General features: G+C 42.9%; 1 protein-coding gene and 1 long non-coding RNA gene across 5 annotated transcripts in view; one reads left to right on the top strand and one right to left on the bottom strand.

Annotated features, from left to right (window-relative positions):
* Cfap54 (cilia and flagella associated protein 54) overlaps nucleotides 1-27,029 on the top strand; it is a 283,006-nt gene that overhangs the window by 231,615 nt on the left and 24,362 nt on the right. For both annotated transcript variants that reach the window (XM_087557147.1, NM_001447141.1), the window contains 3 exon segments: nucleotides 4,177-4,344; nucleotides 13,183-13,289; nucleotides 19,911-20,052. In XM_087557147.1, coding sequence (XP_087413273.1) covers nucleotides 4,177-4,344; nucleotides 13,183-13,289; nucleotides 19,911-20,052 — 417 coding nt within the window.
* LOC120093552 (uncharacterized) lies at nucleotides 8,794-17,721 on the bottom strand. Of its 3 annotated transcripts, none has more exons than XR_015624577.1 (5): nucleotides 17,628-17,721; nucleotides 17,247-17,301; nucleotides 17,053-17,147; nucleotides 16,698-16,774; nucleotides 8,794-9,222 (listed from the first exon to the last, which is right to left on the bottom strand). It is a non-coding gene; the product is annotated as an uncharacterized LOC120093552 (long non-coding RNA). The 3 variants fall into 3 exon arrangements; XR_015624578.1 differs by lacking the exon at nucleotides 8,794-9,222 and adding an exon at nucleotides 14,442-14,618; XR_015624576.1 differs by lacking the exons at nucleotides 8,794-9,222; nucleotides 16,698-16,774 and having other exon boundaries at nucleotides 16,994-17,147.

Here is a 27,029-nt window from a genome sequence, read left to right as displayed (position 1 = left end):
CCTTAGAAGTGATATGTGGTGGCACATTCTTGTAATCCCAAAATTCAGGAGGCTGAGACAAAAGGAATGTAAACTGTAAGCCAGCCTGGACTATCCGGCGAGATACTATTATTACAGAATCAATTACATATTATATGTTAACATAAACCACTTAAATAATAAAACACGGAAAGACTCATTAAGGAACTTATAAGAACTCTGTTAAAGAGCCAAGTTTGTTGGCTCATGTCCGTAGTGCCAGCATTCAGAGGCTGAGCCAGGAGGATCATGAGTCTCCCATCCTCAAGAGCTATCTGGTGAAACCTCTTAGGCTGCACAATGAAACCCCGCCTCCACACAGAAACAGCTCGTGCCAAATGTTGGAATCACGTAGGAAGCGTTTTAAAGGATTTTCCCATCTTCCCAGAAACTGGAGAACGTTGACCTTCCTAATACTTACCACTCACTTCCTGGAGTGAGCTCTCGCTCACCATGAAGTCCAAGAGTAAAGATGAAGAGGAACATAACCCACTTCTGTGAATCCTGACCTTGATACTGCAGAGCGTGGCTTCCTATGTGTTGGGGAGGGGCTGTATATCTTGTGACTTTCCTTGCCCTTCACTTAGGATTGGAACGCACCAGGCCTCTTCATGAGGTTCCGTAAAATCTCACATGAAAAAGCAAAGAATGTCCTACCAACAAATAGTTTACTCTCAAGGGAAGCCAAAATGTGTATGTCCCAAATATTTCCTCCAATTTCATCCATCTAGTAACTTTCTCCCAAAAGAGGAATGAGAGGGACAGGTAGACCAGCAAGATCTCCCACAACTGTGCATAGCGTGGGACAAAGCTCTATAGATTCTGACTCAACTCCTTTGGAACGGAAGTTTTCTGTGGTTTACTGCACATGTCCCAGACACCTTAGATTTTGTTTTTTGTCTAGTTTTTTTAGTTTTTTTTTCTGATTGTTGTTTCTTTGTTTATGTTGATCAGTGCCCTGTTTTAGGCCAGTCTGACCTGGAACTTACTCAGTAGCTCAGGCTCAGCTTGAACTCACAAGAGTCTTCCTCTCTCTGTCTGCTAAGTCATAGTGTGGCCTGCTAAGTCACAGTGTTGTAGGCTTTAGCCATCCTAACTGGTTACATTGGCTCTGGAAGTAGATGGCAAGGGGCTGAACTTGAAGGCTGAGAACAGCGTCTTCATAGCTCTACTCTTTGTGACAGCGAATAAGACCTTAGAAACTAATGTGAATGCCTGGAGTCTGTTTCAAAAGCTGGCCCAATTGTTCTGGTCTGAAGGGCCACCCAGGACTCTCAAGACCTAATTCTGAGGTTGGACTTCCACAAGTAGAACTTTAAATGTGATCCACATCCATCTGCTATTTCTCCTGCCTGTGGTTTATAGCGGATTTTGTTTCACCTGCTATACTCTGTTTTTCTATAATTAGTGTAACACTGTCCCATGATAATCAGCTCTGAGATCACTGTTGCTTGCCCGACAGGTGCAAGGTACCTAATCATGTGTTCGCTTCACCAGGGTAGGTAACCAAGGAGCGTGATGCCTTCAGGGATTTTATTTTATTTGATATAATCTCCAAGCTTGACTGATTTTTATAATAACATTTTTGAGCTTTTAATCACTCGGGAGGCTAATTCAATCCAACTGTTTCCATACTTTGATACTTTACCTTGTGTTCCCCACCCCCACCAAGTAGGCGTCTTCCCCTAACAATCATTGCTCTGTGTCGTGTTATGTTAAGTCTGTTGGAGCTTGGCAATGGAAAACAAGGACACCAAGCAAATCCCTTGAGAGATTCCTAAATAGAGGATCATTAAAACCGTGCACAGTGCTGAGTTAGGCGTGCTTATGGATGAAATGCCTCTGCAACCTGTGCAAACCCAAGTATTAGATCAGTTGGAATGATCTGGTTTTGATAGGATGGTAGGTCTGATATCCCATTCCTTTTAAAGAATTCAGAAAACATATAAAGTACTTGGTGCAGAGTTTGCAATTAGGTAATGTTTTGAAGATAATGGAAAATGCATGTTTTCACAGTGACTAAGTGTTTACGTGCAGGTACATGTATGTGAAGGGGTATGCTCATAAGTGCACTGCATGTGGAGGCTAGAGGAAAATGGAAGATGTGGTTCTCTAGGAGCTGCTCACCTTGATTTTAGAGACAGGATTTCTCACAGGCCTGGTACTTACTTCCAGGGATCCAACTGTTCCCCCCTCTCAGCACATTTGACTGTGTTCAGCCTTTTCACATAGACCCTGGGGATTAGACATAGGTCCTCATGCTTGAGAGGCAAGCCCTGATAACTGAACCAGTCTGATATTGGTGTCTGTTATTCTTATTAAATGTTGTTCTAATGATCACCATTGTGTTGAAGTGAAAGGCAACTGGTTTTCATGTTCCTACACTGGCCCAGTTATGAATATAAATTATGTGCCAGAACCTGGGAAATAATGCCAATTGTCAGAATAATATCAATAATACCAATCATTAGAATAATTATTATAAGAGTAATTAGTGATTGTCAAAACCTAGGAAAGCTCCTCATATGAGAAATTTAATTTTGGCCAGGTGGTGGCAGCACGCCTTTAATCCCAGCACTTGGGAGGCAGAGACAGGTGGATCTCTGTGAGTTTCGGGGCCAGCTTGATCTACAGATAGAGTTCCAGGGCAGCCAGGGTTACAAAGAGAAACTCTGTCTCAGAAAGAAAGAGAGAGAGAGGAGAGAGAGAGAGAGAGAGAGAGAGAGAGAGAGAGAGAGAAGAGAGAGAGAAGGGAGGGAGGGAGGGAGGGAGGAAGGAAGGAAGGAAAAAAGAAAGAGAAGAAAGGGAAAGGAAAGAAAAGAAAGAAGGAAGGAAGGAAGGAAAGAAAAAGAAAGAAAAGAAAAAAAGAAAAGAAAGAGAATTGAAGCATTTTTTTACCCAGTCTCTTTCATGAACCGCTGAATGTGGAATCCTCCTTCATAATGAGTTCACTTGTTTGTTTGTTTTTGCACCAATACTGTTTTATTTTAAAAAGTTTTTGGGGCTGGGGATTTAGCTCAGTGGTAGAGCGCTTACCTAGGAAGCGCAAGGCCCTGGGTTCGGTCCCCAGCTCCGGAAAAAAAAAAAAAACCAAAAAAAAAGTTTTTGGTAGTTTCTAGGTCATTTCAGAAAGTTTCCTATTCAGAACAACCTTTTAGTCAAAACTTCTTTCTCTTTTTCTCTCATGACAGCTTGAAAGATCTGCCCTTCCCATTTCTGCTTTTAGTTTCAAGGCTCTTGCACTCACAGTCCAAGTCTGAGTAAAGCTCAGGCATCCTGGGAGGGGCAGAGGCATCCAGTTCTTCTTTCAGGTGGTGATGTCTTCCCTCACTCATCAGCCCCTGAGAAGCCTTGTGTATCAGGAGGGAGACTGCAGCAGGGAACCTGTTTCCCAACTACTGTGCTGTGATCTTGGAAGCAAGAAGAGGTTAACTTAGAAAATCATTTACCATCCATTCACAGTTGTTTTCAGAATCGAGGTGTTGCTGTCGTATTTGCTCTCTTCCTGGCTGGCCTGTTGTTTTGTTGACCATCTTCTGTTCCATTGGCCACCTCAGCAACTCTTGAAACAGTGGATGCGTTCTTACATTTGTGTTCCTGGCCCAGTGACCGAGTTCCCAGGAGAAGCTAGGCCTAGATCCCGTTGAAGACTTAAACTTACAAATCAGCCATGTACATTTAAAGAAGGAAGTGAGGAGAGAATCAGACTTAAACCTTTCAGGAAAAAGTAAGATGCTTATTTTGCAGATGGTGCCACCACTAGAGTCCATAAGAATTACGAACACACACTATTCAAGTAGCATGTGCTAGCCAATTGTGCCCCTAGAGCTTGAAGCGCTTATTTCCTCGCCAGTGTATGAAGCAGAGACCTTGTGATAAGTATCCCTTAGCAATAAGTTTCAGGGTATTTCTGGCCTGGAAGTTTTACTAAAGTAAAAGACATCTGTTGAGTCCACGGAGTTTAAAAGGATCGTTTATTATATGAGAATTTATTCTATGGCAATCTAGGGGCAGCTTTAAGGTCTACCATCATAAAATAAGCTGAGACAACTCCCAGAATTTTTTTTTTAATGCAGCCAGTTAATTTGCTTTAAATATTGAATGAGCTCTTTATCAGCAACCACACTGACACGGTTTCTCTTTGTTACTGTTCCCTAGGTTCACCAGGACAGTTCCCTGCAGTCTGATCTATCTGGAAAGCTCGCTGGCAGCACGTCTTATACAGACATCTCATCGGAAATGGCGGTTCAAGCTTTAAACAAAGAGCTCTGCTTTCAGTGGTATATTCCTCCCCTGGACAAACCTCCGAAGGATACGGAACCTATGGTACACAGCACACCGATAAGAGTTAAATATTCCACCCAGAGATGAGGCTCAGAATGTTTTTACTGAAGCAGCAGTGGGGACCCTTAATGACTAAGATTCAGATTCTAGGGGAGTCTTGAAAGTGAGTCGTCTTTGAAAGGTGGAACATTGGTCAATGTAACCTCTTAATGGGAAACCTTCCAGCCTAGGATGCCTCTGGTGGTTTCTTTCTCTAAGAGCCTCAGGTGCTTTCCCATAGAATGCTAGCCTAAGGGGTTTTTCTTGTCTGGTGTTTTCTTTGGCTCTTTGTCTCCTGCAGTGGTCTCCTTTCTCACTCTTCAGTACACAAGCTTTGTCCCCTCCAGCGGTGCCCCTGGTAGCTTCTGTGTCTCCTTGACTCACGTGACCCCTGTCAAATCGGAAACCTCCTAGGCCCACTCTTTTCTTCTGTTGTTGTTGTTGCTGCTGTTTTCTACCCTCCCTCTTCTGCAGGCTAGAAGCCTGAGAGCACTGGGCCAATTATATAGTTTTTCCTATTCAGGCAAAAAGAGAGATTAACAGCGTATCACTTCCCAGGTGTACTTGAAGCTGCGTGTCACCTTTTAACAGCAAGCTAATTTCCGTTATTGAACAGGTGATTGAGTCCAGGATTTTCCAAAGATACCCAAACCCACAGATGCTCCAGTCTCTTCCCTGAGATGACGTATTTGCAGATGACCCACATACATCCCTGTGTGCACTTCCAGACATTTCTGCTTTAGTTGTATCATCCGACACAATGAAAACTTGTGCAAAGTTGCTATTCTGTGTTAAGTGGAGAGTAACAAGGCAGAATCTCTGCATGGTCATCAGACACAACAAAAACTATTTTCTGCCTGTAATTGACTGGCTCTATGAATGTAGAGCCCATGGCTCTGGAGGCTGTCCCCATCATCTGCTTCCCCCTTTCCTAGTCAAATCCTTGCCCGATAGTCCACCTATCTTTTAAGATAGTGTTATCTACCATATCTTTCTGGGAAATTTACTATAGTAGTTTTCAAATAGGATGAAGAGTCAATACAGTTAGGCATGATTAGCACTGAGTGTGTGTGTGTGTGTGTGTGTGTGTGTGTGTGTGTGTGTGTGTGTGTACATTGCATGCACATGAACAGAGACTAGAAAATGACACCAAGTGTCTTCCTCTACTGATCTTTGTTTCATTACCTAGTTGGTGAGCTCTTTAATCTACCTGTCTCTATTCCACATCTCTAACATTGGGGTTCCGGGGACAGGCAGCCATGCCAGGATTTTATGTGTATGCTCGGTGTTTACACAAAGTTCCTCATTTTCCTTCCTAAATAAGACACAAGCCAAAGGAAGCAGACATTGTCTATAAGTAAAAAAGATTTTGTTTCATGATATATGAAGTTAAAGACAAAACTGCATAGATGGATTGATCATCATGTATCAGAATGTATTTACTTGCAAGAAAGCCAACAAAAAAGATAAAAGGTGGAGGGTTTGGAAGGCCTTATAGTTGGGAAAGAAATTAAACAATAGTCTTTTAAAATCAAGCATGAGTTCATGTCACCAGATCGTAAAATCACTGTATCATGTCAGTTACCGGGAGGGCAGATTGGGGCAGGATAGTCTGGATGTCCTTGTGTTGATGTCTGATGACAGAAATCATCCTCTGGGAATTAGATGCTGGTGTCATTAGGGTAACAAGGCTTTGTCCATAAACAGTCATATCTGACAATGAGCAAGGGCTTCATGAACTGTTGTCAGAAGGTTAGATGCAGAGTCCCAACCAACAAATTGTGATTTAAGGTGGATAGTTTCCTCAAGACACAAGAAAACAGGTAGAGCATGGTTTTCCCTTTCTCTGCTTACCTTTGGTCCATTTTTCCTTCTTTAACAGTGAATGTGTATATATGTATGTGTATGTTTCAAGGTAAAAGATGTAATAGCTGTCAAAAAACAAAACAAAACAAAACATTTTCTTAGATGATCTCGGATCCCAAATTCTTAACCTTTTGGAAGATATTTCTTACAGTTGTTTGATTGATTTAGATATTGGTTTCTCTGTGCATTCACCTATTAATTATTTTTACATGTTGATCTAGAGTTGGGTGTTGGGTTCTGAGACTAGGAAAACTCTAGGTCAGTGGTTCTTATCCTATGGATCATGGCCTCCCAAAGACCACCAGAAAATTTGGCTATTGACATTGTGATTCACAATAGTAACAAAATTACAGTTATGATGTAACAACAAAAATGATTTTATGGTTGGGGGTTACCACAGCAGGAAGAGATGCATTAAAAAGTTGCTGCATTAAAAATATTGAGAACCACTGCCATAGACGGAAGTTACAGTTAGCACTGTGCAGAGTTGGGTACATGGCAGCCATTTTGTTTCCATTAGATTGATAGCAAGTATATGAGGTAGGTGAGATCACCGAAGAGGAGACTGAGACCAAGAATGGAGGACTTTCAGGTGGTGAGGACACAGACTGGAGCCATCTAACTCCAGAGTATATCTGCCTAAGTAAGCAAGATACCACACTTAGTTCCAAACGATGTCTGTAGGTACTCTTGAGTCTCAGGCAGGATGAACGAAATTGCACATCTTATTTAGCCCTTCAGATGTTCCAGGGACTATAAAGGCAATTTGCATGCCTTGGTAAATTCATGTCACCCATCCATTTCCATTTACTGACTACTTAGATGCAGAAATGCCAGGCAAGGATGCTGGGGCCAGTAAAATAGAAATCCCAGGATTAGCTGGGATTCTGACAGGAAGGGGTTTTCATTGTTGTTTGTTTATTTGTTTTTTAAGAATTCAGAGAGACACATTTCTTTAGGTAATGAACTTCAGATGTAGCTTCAAGTTTGTGGCTTATAATATCTTAACTTCCTAAATATAGGAAGCAGAAAGCAGGCTATCAAGAAATCTCTAACAGAACATAACAGAACCACACAAAAGTAACCTACTAGGTCTTTATTACAAAGTAAGTAATTCTCCAACAATTTCAGTGCCTTATAGAGACAGAAAGCAAGTGGCCATTAGAGACATAAATCTAAGCAACGTCCCAGATACTGTTTTTATAGACACAGCAAAAGAAATTGCTGCTTTCAGCCAGATATGCAACCACAGCTCAGCTCTGTAACCATGTCCCTAGAGCTAGAGGTTGGATGACTTAGATTTGTCTAATGTTCTACCAGAAGGTCTTGATCTTTAACCCACCTCATCCTCCTTTAGCAAGCAGGGTTGTACTTTAGGGTTCCAGATGAGCTCCGAATTATATTGATAAAGGGTTCAGCTTCAAGGCATGCATTCAATAGGAATGACAAATGACAAGTGACAAAGGTGTGTTAGTTAGTTTGTTGTCAACTTCATACAAGTTAGTGTGATATGGGAAGAAAAAAAAATGTCAATTGAGAAATTGCCTCCATCAGATTGACCTGTAAGGAAGTCTCTGGGGACATTTTCTTGATTAATAATTAATATTGGGCCCAGCTCACTGTGGCCAGTGCTACCACTGGCCAGATGGTTCTGGGGGTGTCTAAGAAAGCAAGATGAGCGAGCTATGGGAGTAAGCCAGTAAGTAGTACTCCTCCATGAGCTCTGTTTCAGCTCTTGCCTCCAAGTTCCTGCTTGCGTTCCTGCTCTGGTTTTCCTCAATGGCAGACAATGATGTTGAAGTATAAGTCAAATAAGTCCACTCTTCTCCATGTTTCTTTTGGTCATGACACTTATCATAGCAATAGAAAGCATAGTAGGAAAAAGAGATGGATAGCTAGCCTTTCTACGGGTATTAAGACCTAATTCGGTCTCCTCTATTGATTCAAAGGCTTTGTGTTATTGTATGTAGCTGTAAAGTCCAAGACCTCGTCTCTTAAGGCCATAGAAAACTACAAATAGACAAGCATGACCACATTCAGGAATTCAGATCAGGCCAGACACTAAACTCTGAACAGGAAGTCTTCATCTGGCCAGTGACTGCACGACCTTGAATAGAAATGGACCCTCTAGGTGTTCAATTAGTACAGGATTTGAGCCATGCTTGGGGACAAGAGATGCGGAGCCAAGTTCCTTCCTAGAGGTCTTTATGCCTTTAACAAGAGCTGTGCTATTCTTAGGCTGTGTACTCAAGACCAGCTCAGTCTAGCAGGTTAGCAAGGTAAGAACTAGGCTTCCTTTGGTTAGTACCTGTAGTGTTACATATGATTGCCCAGGACTTTCCTGTCCATTGTCTCTGGATTTGAACTCTTGATTGAATAGTTAACTAGATTCTGATCCTCCTGCTGAGAGATCCCAAAGCTACTAGGTATGTAGTATAAGCCAATCCCAAGGAATGGGATGGTTGAACCTACAGTTTACAGGCAAGAAGGCAGACACATGGCTGTTTAAACAGCTTGCTCAGGATCAAAAAGGTACTTAGGGTTTCATTGCTGTGAAGAAACACTGTGACCAAGGCAACTCTTATTAAAGACAACATTTAATTGGGACTGGCTTACAGGTTCAGTTCATTATCATCAAGGCAAGGGGAATGGCGGCATCCAGGCAGGAATAGCACTGGAGCTGAGAGTTCTACATCTTGTTCCAAAGGCAAACAGGAGTGGACTGTCCTGCAGTCAGCTAGGAGGAGGGTCTCAAAGCTCACCCCCACAGCAACACACTTCCTACAACAAAGTCACACCTCTCCACAGTGCCACTTCCTATTGGCCAAGTGTATTCAAACTATCACAGGTACTAAGTGGGGGAAGGCACAAGTAGACCCTGGTCCATACTCACTGCGATACAATTGTGCTTGGGATTCAATGATGTGATGTTCTGATCTCACACTGTCACATTAGCCACTGACTTCAGCAGTTTGTGCCAAGCTCAGGAAGAAAAGGCTTCCAACCTGTATGAAGCTGCAGGCAGGAGGAAAGCCATTGGCGTGAATATGCAGTGTGTACCAAAATGCAAACTACAGTCACACACTTTAGGACACACTTCAGTGGCCTTTAACAGACATGCTGGGAGGTTCAGAGACACAGTGATATTAATTGCACAAATACTGAAAAAAGAATGGCCCAAATTATGATAATATTCCTGTCCTCAAGAATCTTAAATTCTACTCTGGGAGTCACAGACAACACTCACAAAGCAAGAGCAAACAGCACAAGAGTGTGTGGCCTTGGCCAAAACTCTCTGGGAGATTTCATTGTCTCAGAAAAGCTCTTTTTCTACATTTCACATAAACTAGATAATTTAACACATAGGCACACACCTTCACTAACTCTACCAAGCTCACATCGCTATTAAGAAACCTAACCTTCTCCAGGGACTAAGCCACTACCTAAAGACTATACATGGACTGACCCTGGACTCTGACCCCATAGGTAGCAATGAATATCCTAGTAAGAGCACCAGTGGAAGGGGAAGCCCTGGGTCCTGCTAAGACTGAACCCCCAGTGAACTAGACTATGGGGGGAGGGCGGCAATGGGGGGAGGGTTGGGAGGGGAACACCCATAAGGAAGGGGAGGGGGGAGGGGGATGTTTGTCCGGAAACCGGGAAAGGGAATAACACTTGAAATGTATATAAGAAATACTCAAGTTAATAAAAAAAAAAAAAAAAAGAAACCTAACCTTCCTCTGTTCTCTCCTCTCTTCCTTCCTTCATCCCTTTCTTTTTATAGAATGGTTATTATAAGATTTTTATTATCAGTAGGTTACAGAAATATCTGCCAACTTGCACTGAGACTTTCTTACATTTTAATTTAAGTGATTTATTAATGCCCCATATATCACATACATATATTTGTATTTATCCATTCAATATTATTAGTCTCTTTGAATCAAAGAATGCGTTTTTTATGTTGTACATGTACTCACAAGTGATTGTGAATTTTGTTTATATTGACACTCAGATTTTTCACTAAGGAAAACAGAGTAGAGCTAGAGAGATGGCTCAGTTGGCAAAGTGTTTGATGGACAGACATGAAGACCTGAGTTGAAACAAAATTCTTGTATGACAACAAGCAGCTGGATAGAAGGATGCCTGGGCTCACTGGTTAGCTGGTCTAGTCACGCCGGCAAACTGCAAGCTCAGTGGGAGACCCTGTCTAAAAATAATGAAGTAAATAATAATGAAGAACACATCCAGGGCCAACCTCTGGCTTCCACATGCATGTGCACACCCCAATATTTATATGAACACATATACATGCATATGCATCTCCACTCCACAGAGACACAGATAGGCAGATGCAAACAGTTTTAATAAGACACAGTTCACAGATCATCAGCCATAAGCCAATGTTTGTAGTAGAATTGCACAGGAACTACTGCAATCCGTTTGACACATTTTCCCCATATCAAAACGTCAATCAACATCAGGGTCTATTCTCAGCTCTCTATACCACCTCCTATTACTACTCTCCCTGCCCAATACCCCAGGCAGTTATTGATTTTCTGTCCCAATATTGAATTATTCTAAATACTCATACAACGTTTCCTCATATCTACCTAATATATTCTAACTAGCATCTGAGTGAGGCCATGTAGGGTTTGAGTTGCCGTGTCTGGCTTATTTTACTTCACATTCTGTCTTCTGGGTTCACTCCCATCCCAAAGGTCAGGATTTCATTTTCAAGCCTGCACAGTGTTCTATCTGAGTGCGTTTTATTTGCCCATTCACATGCTGATCCAACATCTTAGCTGTCGAGAACGGTGCTTAGCTAACCACCAGAGCTATCACTCTGACCGATTTGCTTGCCTTTGGATGTATACCCAATGGGGTACTGGGTCTTTTTCTGTGGCTCTGGAAGCTCTGGGGTCTTTCTTCTGTCCTAAGGGTGATGAAATTCTGTGGCATGTGCCTTTTTACCACCTCCCATACGTTCTGCTGGCTACCGATGATACACTTCGCAACCCAAACATCATGTTTTCAGTTCATAGAGCTGTCATTTCTATCAGGGTCTTCCCTCTGGTTATTTCTATACACTCTTAAAGTTCTGTTATTCAGATAGTGAGCCTAATAGGTTAAAGTTTAGCTTTCTTAGTCTTTTCTCCCTGTTAGCTATGACTTGAATTTAGGATTTACTTTTTTTGGGGAAGTGGGGGGAGACAAGTTTGTCTTTGTGTTTTAAATGTCTTATTGTTTGCTTAGCTGTGACAATATATTTTATCCTCATTTTTTTTCCCATTTAAGCAGCCCCATGTTCTTTCTTCATGGACACAACAATGCCCTGTCCTCTCTCCCTCTTCTTTTTCTCATTCTCTCTCTCTCTCTCTCTCTCTCTCTCTCTCTCTCTCTCTCTCTCCCTCTCTCTCTCTCGGTTTGTTATAGGCATTGATAATTTCTTCTGTTCTATCTTAGGTTCCTCTGAATTCCTTGGTTGGTTTTGGTTTCTGTCTTTCACTTTGCTTTCCAGTGGACCTTTGGCTATCTGAATATGTGTGGGGGGTTGTCAGGCTTATCGATGTATAGGCTCTATTGTAAGATGACCAGAGGGAGAACCAGCAGTTCATTGGAGGATGTGGAAATGCCAGTGTCTCTAAGTCTTTTCCATTTAACTGGTCAATGATCCCAGAGAGAATGTGCCCACATTCTGTTGTGGTTGAATATGTGGATACCTCACATTCATAATACATTAACTCCAATATTTCCCCCAGCACCTAACCCCTATAACTAAAGCCATTAATGCAGATGCTCTGATCTAACAGTTGCAGAGCATCATGTGGGTAGGATTCACCCAGGAACAGTGTCAAGGGAAACATTGACTCTCCTCACTTGGACATAGGGCGGGATCTGGTGAGAGGGGCTCTCACATTTGTATTTGCAGTCTCATCTGCCCTCGCCTTCTCAGGTGCCTGGCCCTCTAATCCTGGGCACTTCTCATCTTTTTAAGTCATGCCTGATGTTGGCGATCTCTTTGAAGACACTTGGGATACAACCTTCCCTCTCTTCTGAGTCCCCCAGATGCTCTCTGTTCTTCAAAGTGCTGCTAAGTTCCATCTCTTTCACACACACACACACACACACACACACACACACACACACACACACACCTTCTTTGTGTCTTTAATTCTTGAAGGTATCCCTTTAGCCTCTACTTTGACTTGTGTGGAAGTAGAGATACGAGCATGTGTGTGCCCGACTAGTTAGTTTTGATGGTCCACTCTAGGCTTCAGCTTTCTAATCTCTAAAGTGGAGAGAGGGTTTGTGAATCTCACGTTCTGTGACTCCATTGCTGTTAATATTGGGTGGATAGATGCTTAAGAATTATCCAAATGCAAGCAAGGGGGACATTACTGGGGCACGAGTCACCAAGAAAATCCCTCCTCTTAAACAGGCCTATGAAGTTGTGTGAGTTGAAATACATGGGGAAGAGAGGAGTATGGGTGTGCGGAAGTGGGTAACCCAACTGACTGGGAAGGTGTGGCTACTGAAAGTAGCCAGGAAGTAGAGGTATATGCTCACTGGACATACTACAGAAGCCCTGCAAAGGCTGAAATTTAAATCCAAGTGCAGTGCAAAACATTACTCCCAATAGTACTTATTTTCATGCAATTATATTTGTACATTTTTGTCTAGGTGTTGTCTCTTGGACTCACAATGTAGTCTAGGCTGAGTAGGAACTCTCAATTATTGTGTTTCTGAATCCCATCTTCCAGGATTCGAAGAATGTGTTGCCTTAAGCAAACTAACTTTGAACATCTTGTATTTCTCTTCAAAGTGAATTTAGAGGGAAAAAAAAAAAAACACAATATGTCTTTACTACAGAAAAACTCGTTAAAATAAGGGGATCTTTTCTATAAGGAATAATGGTGGGATTTTCAGTTATAGTTTTGATGTCTGTTTTTGTGTGCTTTTATGTTTCTCTAGGTTTTATTATTATATGCATATAACTTGAAGCCCCTGGTGATTTCAGATATTAAAGTGCCTACTGGTAACAACCTGTACGTCGGCACCTCCTGGATTCCACTGAGGAGGCAAGTAAACACCATTCTCTGGAAGCCAGCTAGGGATGATGGTGGAGAAAACTTAGTCTAAGTAGTGAGGGAAGGAAAGACTTCCCAGAAGGCAGAGCAGAAGAGCTTGGAGTCTGTGTGGAGGGCTTAGCCTCAGCTGGACAAAGCTTTGCTGCCAATACTGGGGAGTATAGCTGCATGGGCTTAGGGCTTAGGACCAGAGCAGTTGTACCAGACTTTTTGTAAGGTCTCAGATTTAAGGGTTGCAGAGGGATATACTGAGACAAATTATCCTTTGAAGTAAGAGGTTCTTTAGGGAGTAATTAACTCCAAGGAAGACAGCCTGATGGGGGATTCGAGGAGTACCCAGACCCATAAGACCAAGTGGTCTTCTGTTATGCATCAGGGACACAAGAGAGCTCACATCCCAGGGTTGATAAGTAGTCCATTGCATACAATTGGCTTTTCTATATCTATGAAATGAAAGAAATGAAAGGGCAAAGGTTGACCTGTTCAGTTAGTGCACGCCCATCACACAGATGTTGTACCCATAGCTCCTGACTGCTCACACTCTTTGGGAAACCTCCTTTGGTGAATCAAGGTTTACAGATGCACAGGCAAAGTCTCTAGGTCTCTGTCATTTCCCTGTCCAATATGTGTTCACAATAAAAACCTCAAAGAAGCTAGGGAGAGAGGGAACATGTGTCAATACAATAAAGGCTATATTCTACAAACTTACAGCCAATACTCTACTAAATTGGGAAAATAAATACCCACTCAAAATAATTCTCCTAAAATCCACAACACAAGGATGTGGATTCTACTCTTCTTCAATCTGTCCTCTGGTCTCTCTGAACTACAGCAGTAAGGCAAGAGGAAGAAACAAAAAGGAGGAGCTATTAGGAAAATCAGTCAAATTACCCCCATCCACAAACAATACCATCTTGTGCAGAGGAGACATTAAAAACTTGAGAATAACTTGGAACTGATAAGCACTTTTAGCAGAAGATCAGTGCTAGAGGTTATCACAATACCTGACTTCAAGTCATGCCATAGAGCCATGGTAAAAAGAGCACACACAGTACTGGCATGAGCAGACATGTGGACCAATGGGAGAGTGTCTTAGTTAGGGTTTTACTACTGTGAACAGATACCATGACGAAAGCAACTCTTATAAAGGACAATATTTAATTGGGGCTGGCCTATACATCCAGAGGTTCAGTTCATTATCATCAAGGCAGGAACACGGCAGCATCCAGGCAGGCATGGTGCAGGAGGAGCTGAGAGTTCTACATCTTCATCTGAAGGCTGCTAGCAGAATACTGGCTTCCAGGCAGCTAGGATAAGGGTCTTAAAGCCCACACCTGCAGTCACACACCTACTCCAACTAGGCCACGCCTACTCCAACAAGGCCATAACTCCAAACAATGGCACTCTCTGGGCCAAACATATTCAAACCATGACACAGAGTCACCTGAGTTTGGCCAGACATACCAAAAGCATTTAATACAGAAAAGGCAGAGTCTTCAACAACTAGCACTGGGAAGACTGGGTATTTGCATGAAAGAGAATGAAACTTGGTCCACATCTCTCATCCTGTTAAAAAAATTCAAACTCGATCAACTCCGAAACCACCGGAGAAAACCACTGGTAGGATTTCCATGTGTAGGTAGAGGCAAGGGTCTTTTGAAAAAGATTCCAGTTGCTCAAGAAATAACATCAAAAACTGGAAAGTGGGATTTCGTGACCTTAAAAGGCTTCTGAACAGGAATGGGAGCAGTCACAGGAGAGGAGAGACAGCCTCCAGATTAAAAAACAAAAAACAGGGGTTGGGGATTTAGCTCAGTGGTAGAGTGCTTGCCTAGCAAGCACAAGGCCCTGGGTTCGGTCCTCAGCTCCGAAAAAAAAGAAAATGGAAAAAAAAAAAAAACAAAACAAAACTCAGAGCTATGTACAGGACAGAGAATAAGTATCCAGAAATAACTCAAGAAACCATCCCTCAAACAATCCAATTAATTTGGGTTAAAAAGTGTGTGTGGTGTGGGGGCGGCGCTCACTATGATGTTTGCAAATCAATCCAAACTCCTCCATCTCCTTTGTCTCTTCCCCTGTACCCAGTCACAGTTGATATTATTCTCCAAATAAAACCCCACTGCTTCGCCAGGCCTAGTCCTCTCTCCATCAAACTGGAAAGATCTCTAATTTTTGTTTTGCTAAATTTGTTTCTCTCTCTCTCTCTCTCTCTCTCTCTCTCTCTCTCTCTCTCTCTCTCTCTCTCTCTCTCCCTCTCTCTCTCTCTCTCCCTCTCTCCCTCTCTCCCTCTCTCCCTCTCTCCCTCTCTCCCTCTTTCCCTCTCCTCTCTCTCCAAGTTCTTTTGGGGTTTAAAAGAAATGTTTTAACTTAGCTAGTTCATCTTCAACTCAATCGCTCACTGCCCTGGGCTCTTTCTGCCTCCGTTCACTCTGCCTATGTGTACACACACACACACACACACACACACACACACACACACACACACACACACACACACACACACACACACACAGAGTCCCCAATCCCCTTGCCCGACTCTCTGATAAACACACACACACACACACACACACACACACACACACACACACACACACACACACACACACACACACACACACACACACACACACACACACAATCCCCAATCCCCTTGCCCGACTCTCTGATAACCACACGCACGCACGCACGCACGCACGCACGCACGCACGCACGCACGCACGCACGCACGCACGCACACACACACTCCCCAATCCCCTTGCCCGACTCTCTGATAACCACACACACACACACACACACACACACACACACACACACACACACACAGAGTCCCCAATCCCCTTGCCCGACTCTCTGATAACCACACACACACACACACACACAGAGTCCCCAATCCCCTTGCCCGACTCTCTGATAACCACACACACACCCCCACACACCCACGCACGCACGCACGCACGCACGCACGCACGCACGCACGCACGCACGCACGCACGCACACAAGTCCCCAATCCCCTTGCCCGACTCTCTGATGAGTGTTAGCCTCAAGCCGGATGGCAGATGAACAGGTGCGGGACGCTGAGAGCACAGGTGTCTCTGGTACTTGCTCTCTGCCCACCAGGCATCTGGGAAAAGCCGTGTGGATGGAGACCCACTGCCTCCCTGCTTCCCCAGAGAGTCCCATTCCCGCTCCCTGCTTTTTAGATCTCAGGACTTTTTGGCATTCTCATGAAAGAGAATAAAACAGGAGCTGTCAGGAGAGTCAGCAGACCTCCAATTATTCAGTCAATAGTCTTCCTTTTTTTTTTTTAACCCCCTTCAGGCAAAAAAAGGGGGGGGGGCGCTAAGCATATGCCATATACCAGCATAAGAAGCAGCAAAATTTACATTTACATGTACCTTGTAAATCCTGAAACACTGCAGGTGCTTTTTTTTTTTTTTTTTTCAGAACCACATGATGAACATAAGGATAAAACCTGCAAAGTAGAAAGGCACCAGTGAGAGGCTTCTTCTAAAATTTTAATTACATTTAATTTTAAAAATAGAATTCTTTTAAAACTGCTGTGCTTGTGATCATGCTAAACGACTCAGTGAGGGACAAGCCCTTGGCTCTGAGCTCCTCTCAGTGAGTGGCCTCTCTGACTCAGGACATTTTGATGTGTTCTGATGGGTGTCATCCCTCATTGTTCACTCACTGAAGACAAAGCCAGAGTTCCTGTGGTAGAGAAAACAGGACCCCCCTCTCTTTAGGCACCTCCTTATCTCCTTCTTAAGTTCTCCTTGGGAAGGGCACCTTTCAATGGTTTTTCTTAAAGCCACAGAGGGGGAAAAAAACATGTTCTTCGGAATCTGCAAATAAAAGTTTTGGTTAATTCTAAGCAGACATTACCCCTTTGGGACAAGAATCAAGCTCTCTGCCCACCTCCCTGCCTTTAAACCCCACGTTACCTTCTCTCATCTTCATTTGTGTTTCTGCTTCCAACTGGCTCCTGTCCTCCAGTCCCTGGAAGAGCAGGAGAGAGATTGCCCAGGCATTAGGAAGAGTAGAGCCTGGGGCAGCTCACATAGCCCAGGCGTGATTACACCTATAGGATACTTGCCTTATGGGGTCCGCAGGAAGTCTAAAAGCTGGAGTGGACATTAGCCTTGGTGTTAGATATTTAACAACTCTATTAATTCTTGGTATGACCCGGCCAGCCTCCCAATACTTGAGACAGAGTCCTATCGATTTATTTAATCAGATTTAGCACAATTACTGGGCAATTACCCCTAAATTATTTTTCTACACTAGATTGGCTATTTCCCAGCTATACTCCCCAAGTTACTCACCAATAGTCATCGTGCGTGTGTTGGATTTGCTCTATCAGGCTATTTCCTGGTTCTCCATTCACCCCCACCCCCATACCAGAAGTTCCTACATGCTATCTCCAGGGGAACCGGAAGTCCCGCCTACCTCTGTTCTCCCCAGTAATTGGCTGTCAGCCACTTTTATTTAACCAGTCCGAGAACATTGGCAGGCACAGTTTACACATCATTTGGTGTATGTGAGAGAGTGTTCCTCTGGACCGCAACCAGGTCTGGGGGAGGGGGGGTTACTTAGCATTTGAATACACAGCAGCACCCAACCTCCAACACCCTGGGGACAGAGAGGTGGAGAGAGTAAGCAGATCAAAGGAAGGGATGGCAGAAGGGGGGGGGGGGCAGAGAGACAGAGAGAGACAGACAAATGGGAGAGGGAGGGCATTGGGAGGACTACTAAGTTTATTCTTCTTACTACCCCAAGTATTGTAAGAGAAAGCTAAGCTCTATTTGAGGTGCTGAGGATAGAGAACAAGGCTTTGGACATGCCAGGCAAGCACCATACTACAGAGACGCCCTTTGGTCCTAGTGGTTTATGAAAAGACACTAGATGCTTTCTCTAGACTTTAGAACGAAGAATGGGGTTTAGGACATCCTCTTCCCTTTATGTGGGTTTTATAGTTAAACATATACAGTTATATTGTTCTCACCTTACAAATGTTCTACGAATTACAAGAAGCTGGTTTTAATAGTTCAGCCCTGGCATAAAGGAATCTCGGGGGTGGGGTGCTGGAGGGGGGGAGGCTAACTGACTTGCTGGAGGGTCCAGGGATAGAGGAAGGACCAGGACATTGCGGGGTTCCCTGTGAAGGAGCCAACTATGACTCACCAAGTCGTGCCACTACTTTCTCTCTCCAAAACAACAGACAGCTTTCTCAGGATGACTGGATAGTATCCACTTCTTTACTGGGCAAGTTTTCCAAACCATCTTAATGACCAATCTTTATGTTTTAGTTGTTACCTTTTAACAGGAAAATGGAATACAGAATGCTTACTAAATGTGAAAATTCACACACACACACACACACACACACACACACACACACACAATGTGACATAAAGTACTATTTGATTTCTGCACTGACAGTATGAATGTGTCTATAATGTATATATGTATGTATGTATGTAGTATCAATGAGAGACTCAAACAGTGCTCCGTGTCACAGGTAGAGACACTGTGCAAAGCTGGAGAATTAAAGTTTCTGTGCATTCTCTTCTGCCATTCTGCATCTTCTCATTTTTCATAATAATGTCCTTCCTTGAGTAGACACATGCATATTCATTCTGTCCCTACAGGGTAGAGTCACTTAGGGCCATGCAGGTGTTCTTGCCTAGCCTCTTCCAAATACAAGCCTTTGACCTCCACTCCACTGGTCCTTCTGCCCTCAGAGCACCCTGTCCTCATTGACCTTAGGCCCTTGACATTGTCTGCATCAGCATCGCCATTTCCTTCTCCCTCTCTGCTTTGGCTCTTGTTTTTCATCTTTCTCAGTTTTTTCCTGCCCCACCTAGCCCCCCAAACACACACACACACACACACACACACACAGATACACACACACAAAGAAACACACAGACACACTCACATAGACATACATACAAACATACACAACACACATATATAGGTATACACAGATACACAGAGACATATATACAAACATAGATACACACTTAGACACACACATGCACACAGAGACACAGACATACATAACAGAACACATGTAGCACACACACACAGACTGACACATCTCACACACACACACACACACACACACACACCTCTAAAGTATGCAAATAGTACTTGGCGTTTTCAAGTCTTCTAATTTGTCAAAGTTCTTACCTTGTGTCAGCTGGACAGCCATAACATGCCATCAAGATCTACATAAGAGTGAAGCTGTTGGCTGATTGACTGGGGTTTCTTCACCCATATAAATAATTATTTTCCTATTCAGAATGCTTTGGGTAGGTATCTTCTGTCATTGTGCCCTTTCCATGTTTTAATGTATACCTATTTGAGGGCATAAATAGACATAAACATTTGAGTGTGTTTCTTTGCTCATGTTTGTGGAAGGAAGGAATGATTGAGTTGATGATATTTGGGGAATTCAGACACTTAATTCTTAAATAAAGACTTACTTCATAAATCTTATTGAGTCTAAAACCAGTACCCCTCTTGACTTTTCAAATTAAATGTATGAATACATATCTATATATCTATATCTATATATGTATATGTGTGTGTGTTATTTTTAGAGTCATCCAAATTCATGAGAAACTATCCAGTCTTGCACAAATAGCCGAGATATCATTACCATCAGTTCCTGAAGTTGCTTCACAGGAAAATATCTATGAATCAATAGACATCGAAGATAAACCAATTGATACAGACTTGGAAGTAAGTACATTTCTGAAGGACTGGAAAATAAACTTGCAATTTTAAGAAGGTTCTCATCCTACATCAACACTTAAGTTCTTATTTCCTTTTTTAGAGCAGGACTAGGGAACTAATCCTTCACTTCACAATTCCCCTACCTTCAGTCTTCTTTATATGGTCTAACTCACATGTGTACATGTGTATTCATATGCACCTGTGTATGTGGGACTTTATGCATATGCATATATGCATAAAGGCCAGAGGTCACCTTCAAGTAATATTCTTCAAAGTTCTGTCTACCTGATGGTTCATTCCAACGTATTTCGCTGAACCTGGAGCTCACCAATTAGGCTAGATTGGCTGGCCAATGAGCTCCAAAGGACCATCCAGTCTTTATTTTCCAAGCACTGGGACTACAAACATGTTCCACGATGCCTGGCTCTTACTTATTTTTTATTTTTTCCTTGAGTTCTGGGGTTTGAACTCAGATACCCATGTGTGGTGGTTTGAATATGTTTGACCCTTGGAAAGTGGCACTATTAGGAGGTGTGGCCTTGTTGGAGGAAGTGTGTCACTATGTAGGCGAACTTTGAGATCTAGTGCTCAAAGTCTTCCCAGTGTGGAACAGAGCCTTTTTCTGACTGCCTGGAGAAGACAGTCTCCTTCTGACTTAGAAGCTTAGCTTCTTCTCCAGCACCATGTCTGTCTGCATGCTGCTATGCTTCCTGCTATGATGATAATGGACTAAACCTCTGAAACTGTAAGCCAGTCCCCATTAAATATTTGCCTTTTAAAAGGTCGTGGTGTCTCTTCAGAGCAATGGAAACCCTAACTGAGACACCATGGTTGTAAGGCAACCATGCTTTACCAACCATGCTATCTCCCAGCATGCATCCTGTGAGAGAGGAAATGGGGGCTGACCACACCCCTGTCCTTCACGTTGGCATTATGCCTCTTGAGCTAACATTGTGTTCGTCAAATAAGACCCATGCTGTCTGTACCGATGATCTCCCTACCCACTTGGAAGTAGGAAATCCAGACATAGTCTGGTGCTGTTGGCAGTCAGGAGTCATTACTGTTTTCTTATGTCAATTTTAGATGCTATTGATTTTCTGTTTGGATATTTTATGATCTGGCAAACTTATCAGCCACTTTTTCCCAACTTTTGCCTTCCTTTCCCTTCTGAATGCTGTCATAGCACTACATGTATTGGAAACCATAGCTAGTGTTCATATTTTTATGGGTCTGTACAAAGCACCAACATCTGGGGCACGAAGACCTCTGGTTATGTTCCTTTCTTGGGTGTTTGGTTTTCTGAACTTTTTTTTTTAATGCTTCCCTATTTACCACTCATTATATTAATTTTTTAGGTATTCACTCATAGTTTTTTGACTCAAGAGCTCGAACTGATCCCTTCCTGTCTCAGTGCCATTTTCTTTCTGGACTTCCACAGTTGTTTAAACCAGGCTGCTCTCAGAACCCACTAGTGTCTGCCTTTGGCACTTCCCCTGGTTGCTTTCCTGGCTGAGGTTGTATCACTAGAAGCTACTCCCTTGCTTTTCTTCTCTGTAAAGCATTCAGGATCTCTTCTTTAGCTTTTCCTAGGCTTTTGTTTCTTTAAGTCGTTTGGCCAGGTGAATTTGTAACCAGTTACCAATAATAAAACCTCTTTAATTCTTAAAGAATAATACTTACATGGCTCTTCATTTTCCCATTTACCTCATCTATGTGCTTTTAATACGTGAATGCATAAGAACTGATGTTTCTGATTTTCAGAGCATACTTGTATACTTGTTGGTATTTTCAGTCTTTGTTTACTATGAAAATGGCTCCATGTGTTATCTTTCGTTATGCAAGTTACCAGTCCGTATGTAAGAGCGTCTATCTGGCGAGCCCACATAGCCTTTGTGAAATGCTGTTAACCAGCATGTAAGCCCTCTGCCCTCTCTGCTAGGATTTATAAGGAGCTGACATCTTAGAACTCTGATCATGTACCCTTTTCAATGGCCTCAGATGTGACCACGTCAGTTACTATGCTTACTGATAAACTGTGCATGACAATAAATCTTCCCATAGGTCAGAGAGCTCCCGGAATCTCAACTTTGGGAGATTTTGTAGAGATATACAGATTATACATTTCTTTCACGAAGAGCACATTGCCCTCATGTCTGCTTTCAAGAAGGACTCGGCCCTCTTGACTCACCGGATCGTCTTTTGTAGTGGTGCACTTATGATGACGGTTCTTTAGTCACAATCTTATCTGCGTGCTGTCTTTGAGACACAGTCTAGAATAGTCTTTGCTTAAATTATTCCTAGTACATTTCTTCATAGTTAATATATGGAAAGTAATTTTCTTACGAGTCTGCCTGTCCTTTTAGCTCCGATTGTCTGAGGCAGGAAAATGTCTACGATAAGAATAAGGACTCTAGACTGTCTTCTGCCACTCTGCTTTACTACCTAGGTCAGATGGTTAATGCATTTCTAAGACTAATTTTCATCTCTACAATAAATAATTCTTTCATACAAAGATAGGCTGTTTGGATAGAACCAGCCTTTCCAGAGTTGACCCTGGAAAATTCATCATAAGAAGACAAATGTCTGAGTCAGGAGGTTGACTGTGAACATAAACAAGTCAAGAATAAATAGGGATGTAGGGGAGGGGGGAGGAATCCAGAGGCCATGCATTTCCCTAGCGAAGGCTGGGGACTTTCTCTCATGTTCTAATTTGGTGCATTGGGGTCAACCACAGCAGAACAAATCTTCTTCAATCTTTACATCCTCTGTACTTTTAAATTTGTTTTCTTCACTTAGTGTACCCTTAGCCTTAAAGCATGTTTTAGGCATGTTCCAGTTCCCGTTGGCTCTGTATATGAAAGAATAGCACCAAGTAGAAGGAATTACGTGTACTTGGAGTTGAATTGGCAAGTGGATTTGTTCACAGTATCCCTATTAATAAGAGATGGAGTTGGGCTGGAGAGATGGCTCAGCGGTTAAGAGCACTGACTGCTCTTCCAGAGGTCCTGAGTACAAATCCCGCCAACCACATGGTGGCTCACAACCATCTGTAATAAGATCTGATGTCCCCTTCTGGTATGTCTGAAGATAGCTACAATGTATATAATAAATACACATTTTAAAAGAGATGGAGGTAATACATATTTTTCTTTCTTACGTGATACTAAAAAGCATTTTAAAAACAAACTACATTCTGGTCTGTATCAAATCTCATTAAGCTTGTCGTCATGGCAATTCTCACATGGAACTAATTAGAAGCTGATTAGGACACTTGAAGAGATCGAGTCTGGTCTGGAATCGAACAGGAGATCACGGCTTCTATAATGTGATATTTCTACTACAAGGATATAAACCATGTGCCTCTGGTTGCTATGTGTGGGGTGGGTTTTGTTTATTCCTTTGTTTCTTCTTAGCCCCCCTCCCTTTTTTTAATTGTTCCTCCTTTCAAAGTCCCTAAGGTCCAGAATAAGCCAGGGGCTTGGAATACACATGTTAATTTAAGGTAGATTAGAGGCCCCACAGCAGCTGCTTAGTTCCCTTCTGAAACCTTTAACAGGAGCAGTGGCTCAGAATGACTGATTTCTATTGCTTCACCATTTAGAGCCAGCAGAACTGGTCTACTAGAGCATAGGAAAGGCCTACGTGTGTAGCTCAGTTAGAACACTCACCTCACATGAATGAAGCCCTGGGATCATCCTCCAGCACAACCTAAAAGTGGGCTCAGGGGTCAATGCCTCTTTTTCCAGCACTTGGGAAGTAAAGGTAAGAGGATCGGAAGTTCATCCTCTTCTGCTTCATAGGGAGTTAAGGTTAGCCTGGGCTACATGAGCCTCTGTCTCAACAAAACAAACCAACAATAACAGCAAAATATAGGAAAGCTTCCCCAAACCATGCTGATCTTAAAATGGCTTAAATTATTAGATTATTTGGATTAGGAATACGTTGACATAAGGAGCTCACTATTTGTTTGCCACAGTGCATAAGGTTACTTCAGCAAATATTTATGGAAGGCCTGAACAGCATAAATGGATGAAAATTAGTATAATATTAAAAGTCCTCAAAATAGAAGTAGCAAGGCTGTGGAAGCCTGTAGGAAAAAATATATACATACTCTGGCTTTAGCATTCTCTGTTTCTGAGAAACCATTATTTGTAAACATTTAGGGCTGAGTAGCAGTGTACTTGCATGGGGTGGGGGAAGTGTAGGTGAAGCTGGAGGGTGGGGTGGACATAGGACATAAGAGCTTCTCACTCTGACCTCACCAGGCAATGTGGGAGGACTCTGTTGCCACCCCCAGCCCCACCCCTATCCCCGCCACACACACACACACACACACACACACACACACACTCTGAGAGCTACTTGAGTTCTGTCCTGTTTATCTCTGATTCCCGCTCTACCCTGTGGCCTGTAGGGGGCAGTCCATGGATGATGTCTAAGAGAATGGTGGATGGACTTCGCTCTGTAGGAAAGAGGAAAGGGCTGAGCGGAAATCAGTCCGGGTTTCCGGGAAATTGAAAGATGTACTCACTGAATGGCATCTCACCCAACAATTTGATAATCATGATGTTGAGAAGAGAGGAAGCAGGGATTTCAAGGCCAGAAAATAAGTTAGGACACATTTCAAATCTCAGTGTAGGTCAACAGTGACGAGCATTCCGACTAAATACGAGAATTGGCTTCAGTGTGTTGGAGTTGCTCAGAGGTCCATCTCTGAACTCGTGTGTGTTTCTCTGAAAGGAAAAGGGCAAAGCCTGGCTAAGGGTCCCTTCACCTCTCTGTGACACCTACCAAATGCAGCAAGCTTCCCACCACCTCAGACTAGGAATGCTGAACTTAGCGATTTCCCCAAGTCTGTTCAAAGCTCCGGCTTCAAGTCAACCAGTTAACAGCGTTGTGTATGTGGTGTACATCACAGCCTGAGCAGCGCTGCATCACTGAGGCTGAATTCCCATTTGATAAAGGTTGAGACAGGCAGCAGAGGGCATCTATCAGGAACACTGCTTCCTTTATTTCGTCATCTGTCACTATGATGGTGAATGGTACACACAAAGCCATTTTAGTTGATGGCTCTTGATGAAATCGTGGCAGTAACCCATCGTGGCTATTACCGGAACCTTTTATAGAGGGAACACATACTTTAACAAGTCAAAAATCCACTGAGAAGTACAGGTGTACAATAAACTGGAGTACTGCAGGCGGCGGGAGATGCATGATCCCCTTGGTGTGGAAATGTGGACCAGAAGTTAGAGGCCCACTGAGTGTACTAATCAATGCTGGGCCTCCTGCCCTCCTCTCCATGTCTTTTAGCCCGTGATGCTGACCTAAAGCTCAGATGGTGCGAGCAGCCTCCTGACTGATTCTTCCCTTGTTGCTACCCAGGCCAGGGTACCTTCCAACAGTGGTCAGGATTCCACTTTAAGGCAATCTGCATCTGTATTCTCTCGGTCTCCTCCTAACGAACTTGCCATGGTCTGAACTCAGATCCCTGACTTTTACGTGAGCCGTTCGTAAGAGGCAGCTTCTTCGTCATGCCTCATATTTCCATACTTCCTCAGGGAAGACCACATCAGGCCCCTGTGCTCCTTGATCGTCCTCAGCCTGTGACTCAGGGACTCCATGCCTCTGCATCCATTCCGGATCAGTTCAAATTCTTCTCCTTTATGCTTGCTTGTTTTTATTTTTAAAATCTATTCTTTCATAATTTCATTGTATCTTAATGTAATTGTATTCAACTATAGAAGTATCGTTGTGTTATATGTGTATAATGTCCTTTCATTGTCTCTCCCCCATATATCTGCATCACATTTCTCCTCCCGTTGGACTCCCTCCTCTCACCAAGTTCCCTCCTACTTTGATGGAGTTTTGTTTGTCTGTGGCACCATTAGGGATCACAATATGGGCATGGGAGGGGGAACTGATGGAAGTCCCAAAAGCAAGCCAATATGAGGACTCAGGGTTAAGCTGGAGATGCATACCAGCCCTTCTAAGGCTCCAAGAACAACAAGGAAGAGGGGACAGGAAGAAGGTAAAAGCTGGAGGGTGAAAGGGAGCATTGTGAAGAGCTGTCTTCAAGGCATGACACGGCTGTTAACACCCATGAACTCAAGACAGCACTGGCTACCTGCACAAGGTCTGCACAAGACAAGTCCAACAGCATTCCATCATGGAGCAGAGAGGAGCTTAGGAGTCTCCACCCCTCCCCAAAGAGATATAGGCAAGTCATGGTTGCTGAGGGAGGGGGAACCTCAGTGGGACAGCTACTGATGAACTGGCCTGCTGCTCTTTCAGGGCACAGGTCACAGGAGCTCTCTTCTAGTAAGTCTTCATTGTCATTATACCAAGACTTACTCTCCCACCGCTAGGATCCCACCACATGCCATAACTACATGTGTTCTTAGCAGATGCTATTTGCACGTGATTTTATTGTGCATCTATTTTCCTTTGTAAAATTTAGCCAGACACCTTTGCACCCCACTGCATCTAGCAGAATATCTTGAATATATTTGTTAAATTTAAGAATTAGCTGTAGGGTTTTTTTTTCTTGTTCTTAGCTATGATTGTATCATTTCTTTATATATGCAGGTATTAAAACTTAGATATAATGTGGCTGGGAACTCTAAGGTCCGTTGTCATTTGCTTTTCGTTTTAAGGTTTTAACCATCATCATTGCTCAGTGATGATTTGATAATTAATATACTTAAATTATTTTAATATTTCGAGGGCTAGTACATATGTATATTGATACTGTTATCAAAATGAATTAATGTTTCCTTCAGGGCTATGCTGGCAACATTTTGAGGTAGGCATAGCTTAGCGCTCATCATCGTAATTTTAGGATTTAATTATTTTTTATGTGTATGTTTTGCTGGCATGGATGTCTGTACACATGCTTGTGTTTGTGGAGAACAGAAAACGGTGTCAAATCCTCTGGAACGGGAGTCTCACCTCATTCTGAGCCACTATGTGGGTGCTGGGAACTG

The sequence above is a fragment of the Rattus norvegicus genome, chromosome 7 (genome assembly GCF_021556685.1).
Source record: "Rattus norvegicus strain SHRSP/BbbUtx chromosome 7, alternate assembly SHRSP_T2T, whole genome shotgun sequence".
NCBI lineage: Eukaryota > Metazoa > Chordata > Mammalia > Rodentia > Muridae > Rattus > Rattus norvegicus.
The sequence above is the reverse complement of the archived record's forward strand: the minus strand, read 5'-3'. Positions and strand labels throughout refer to the sequence as shown.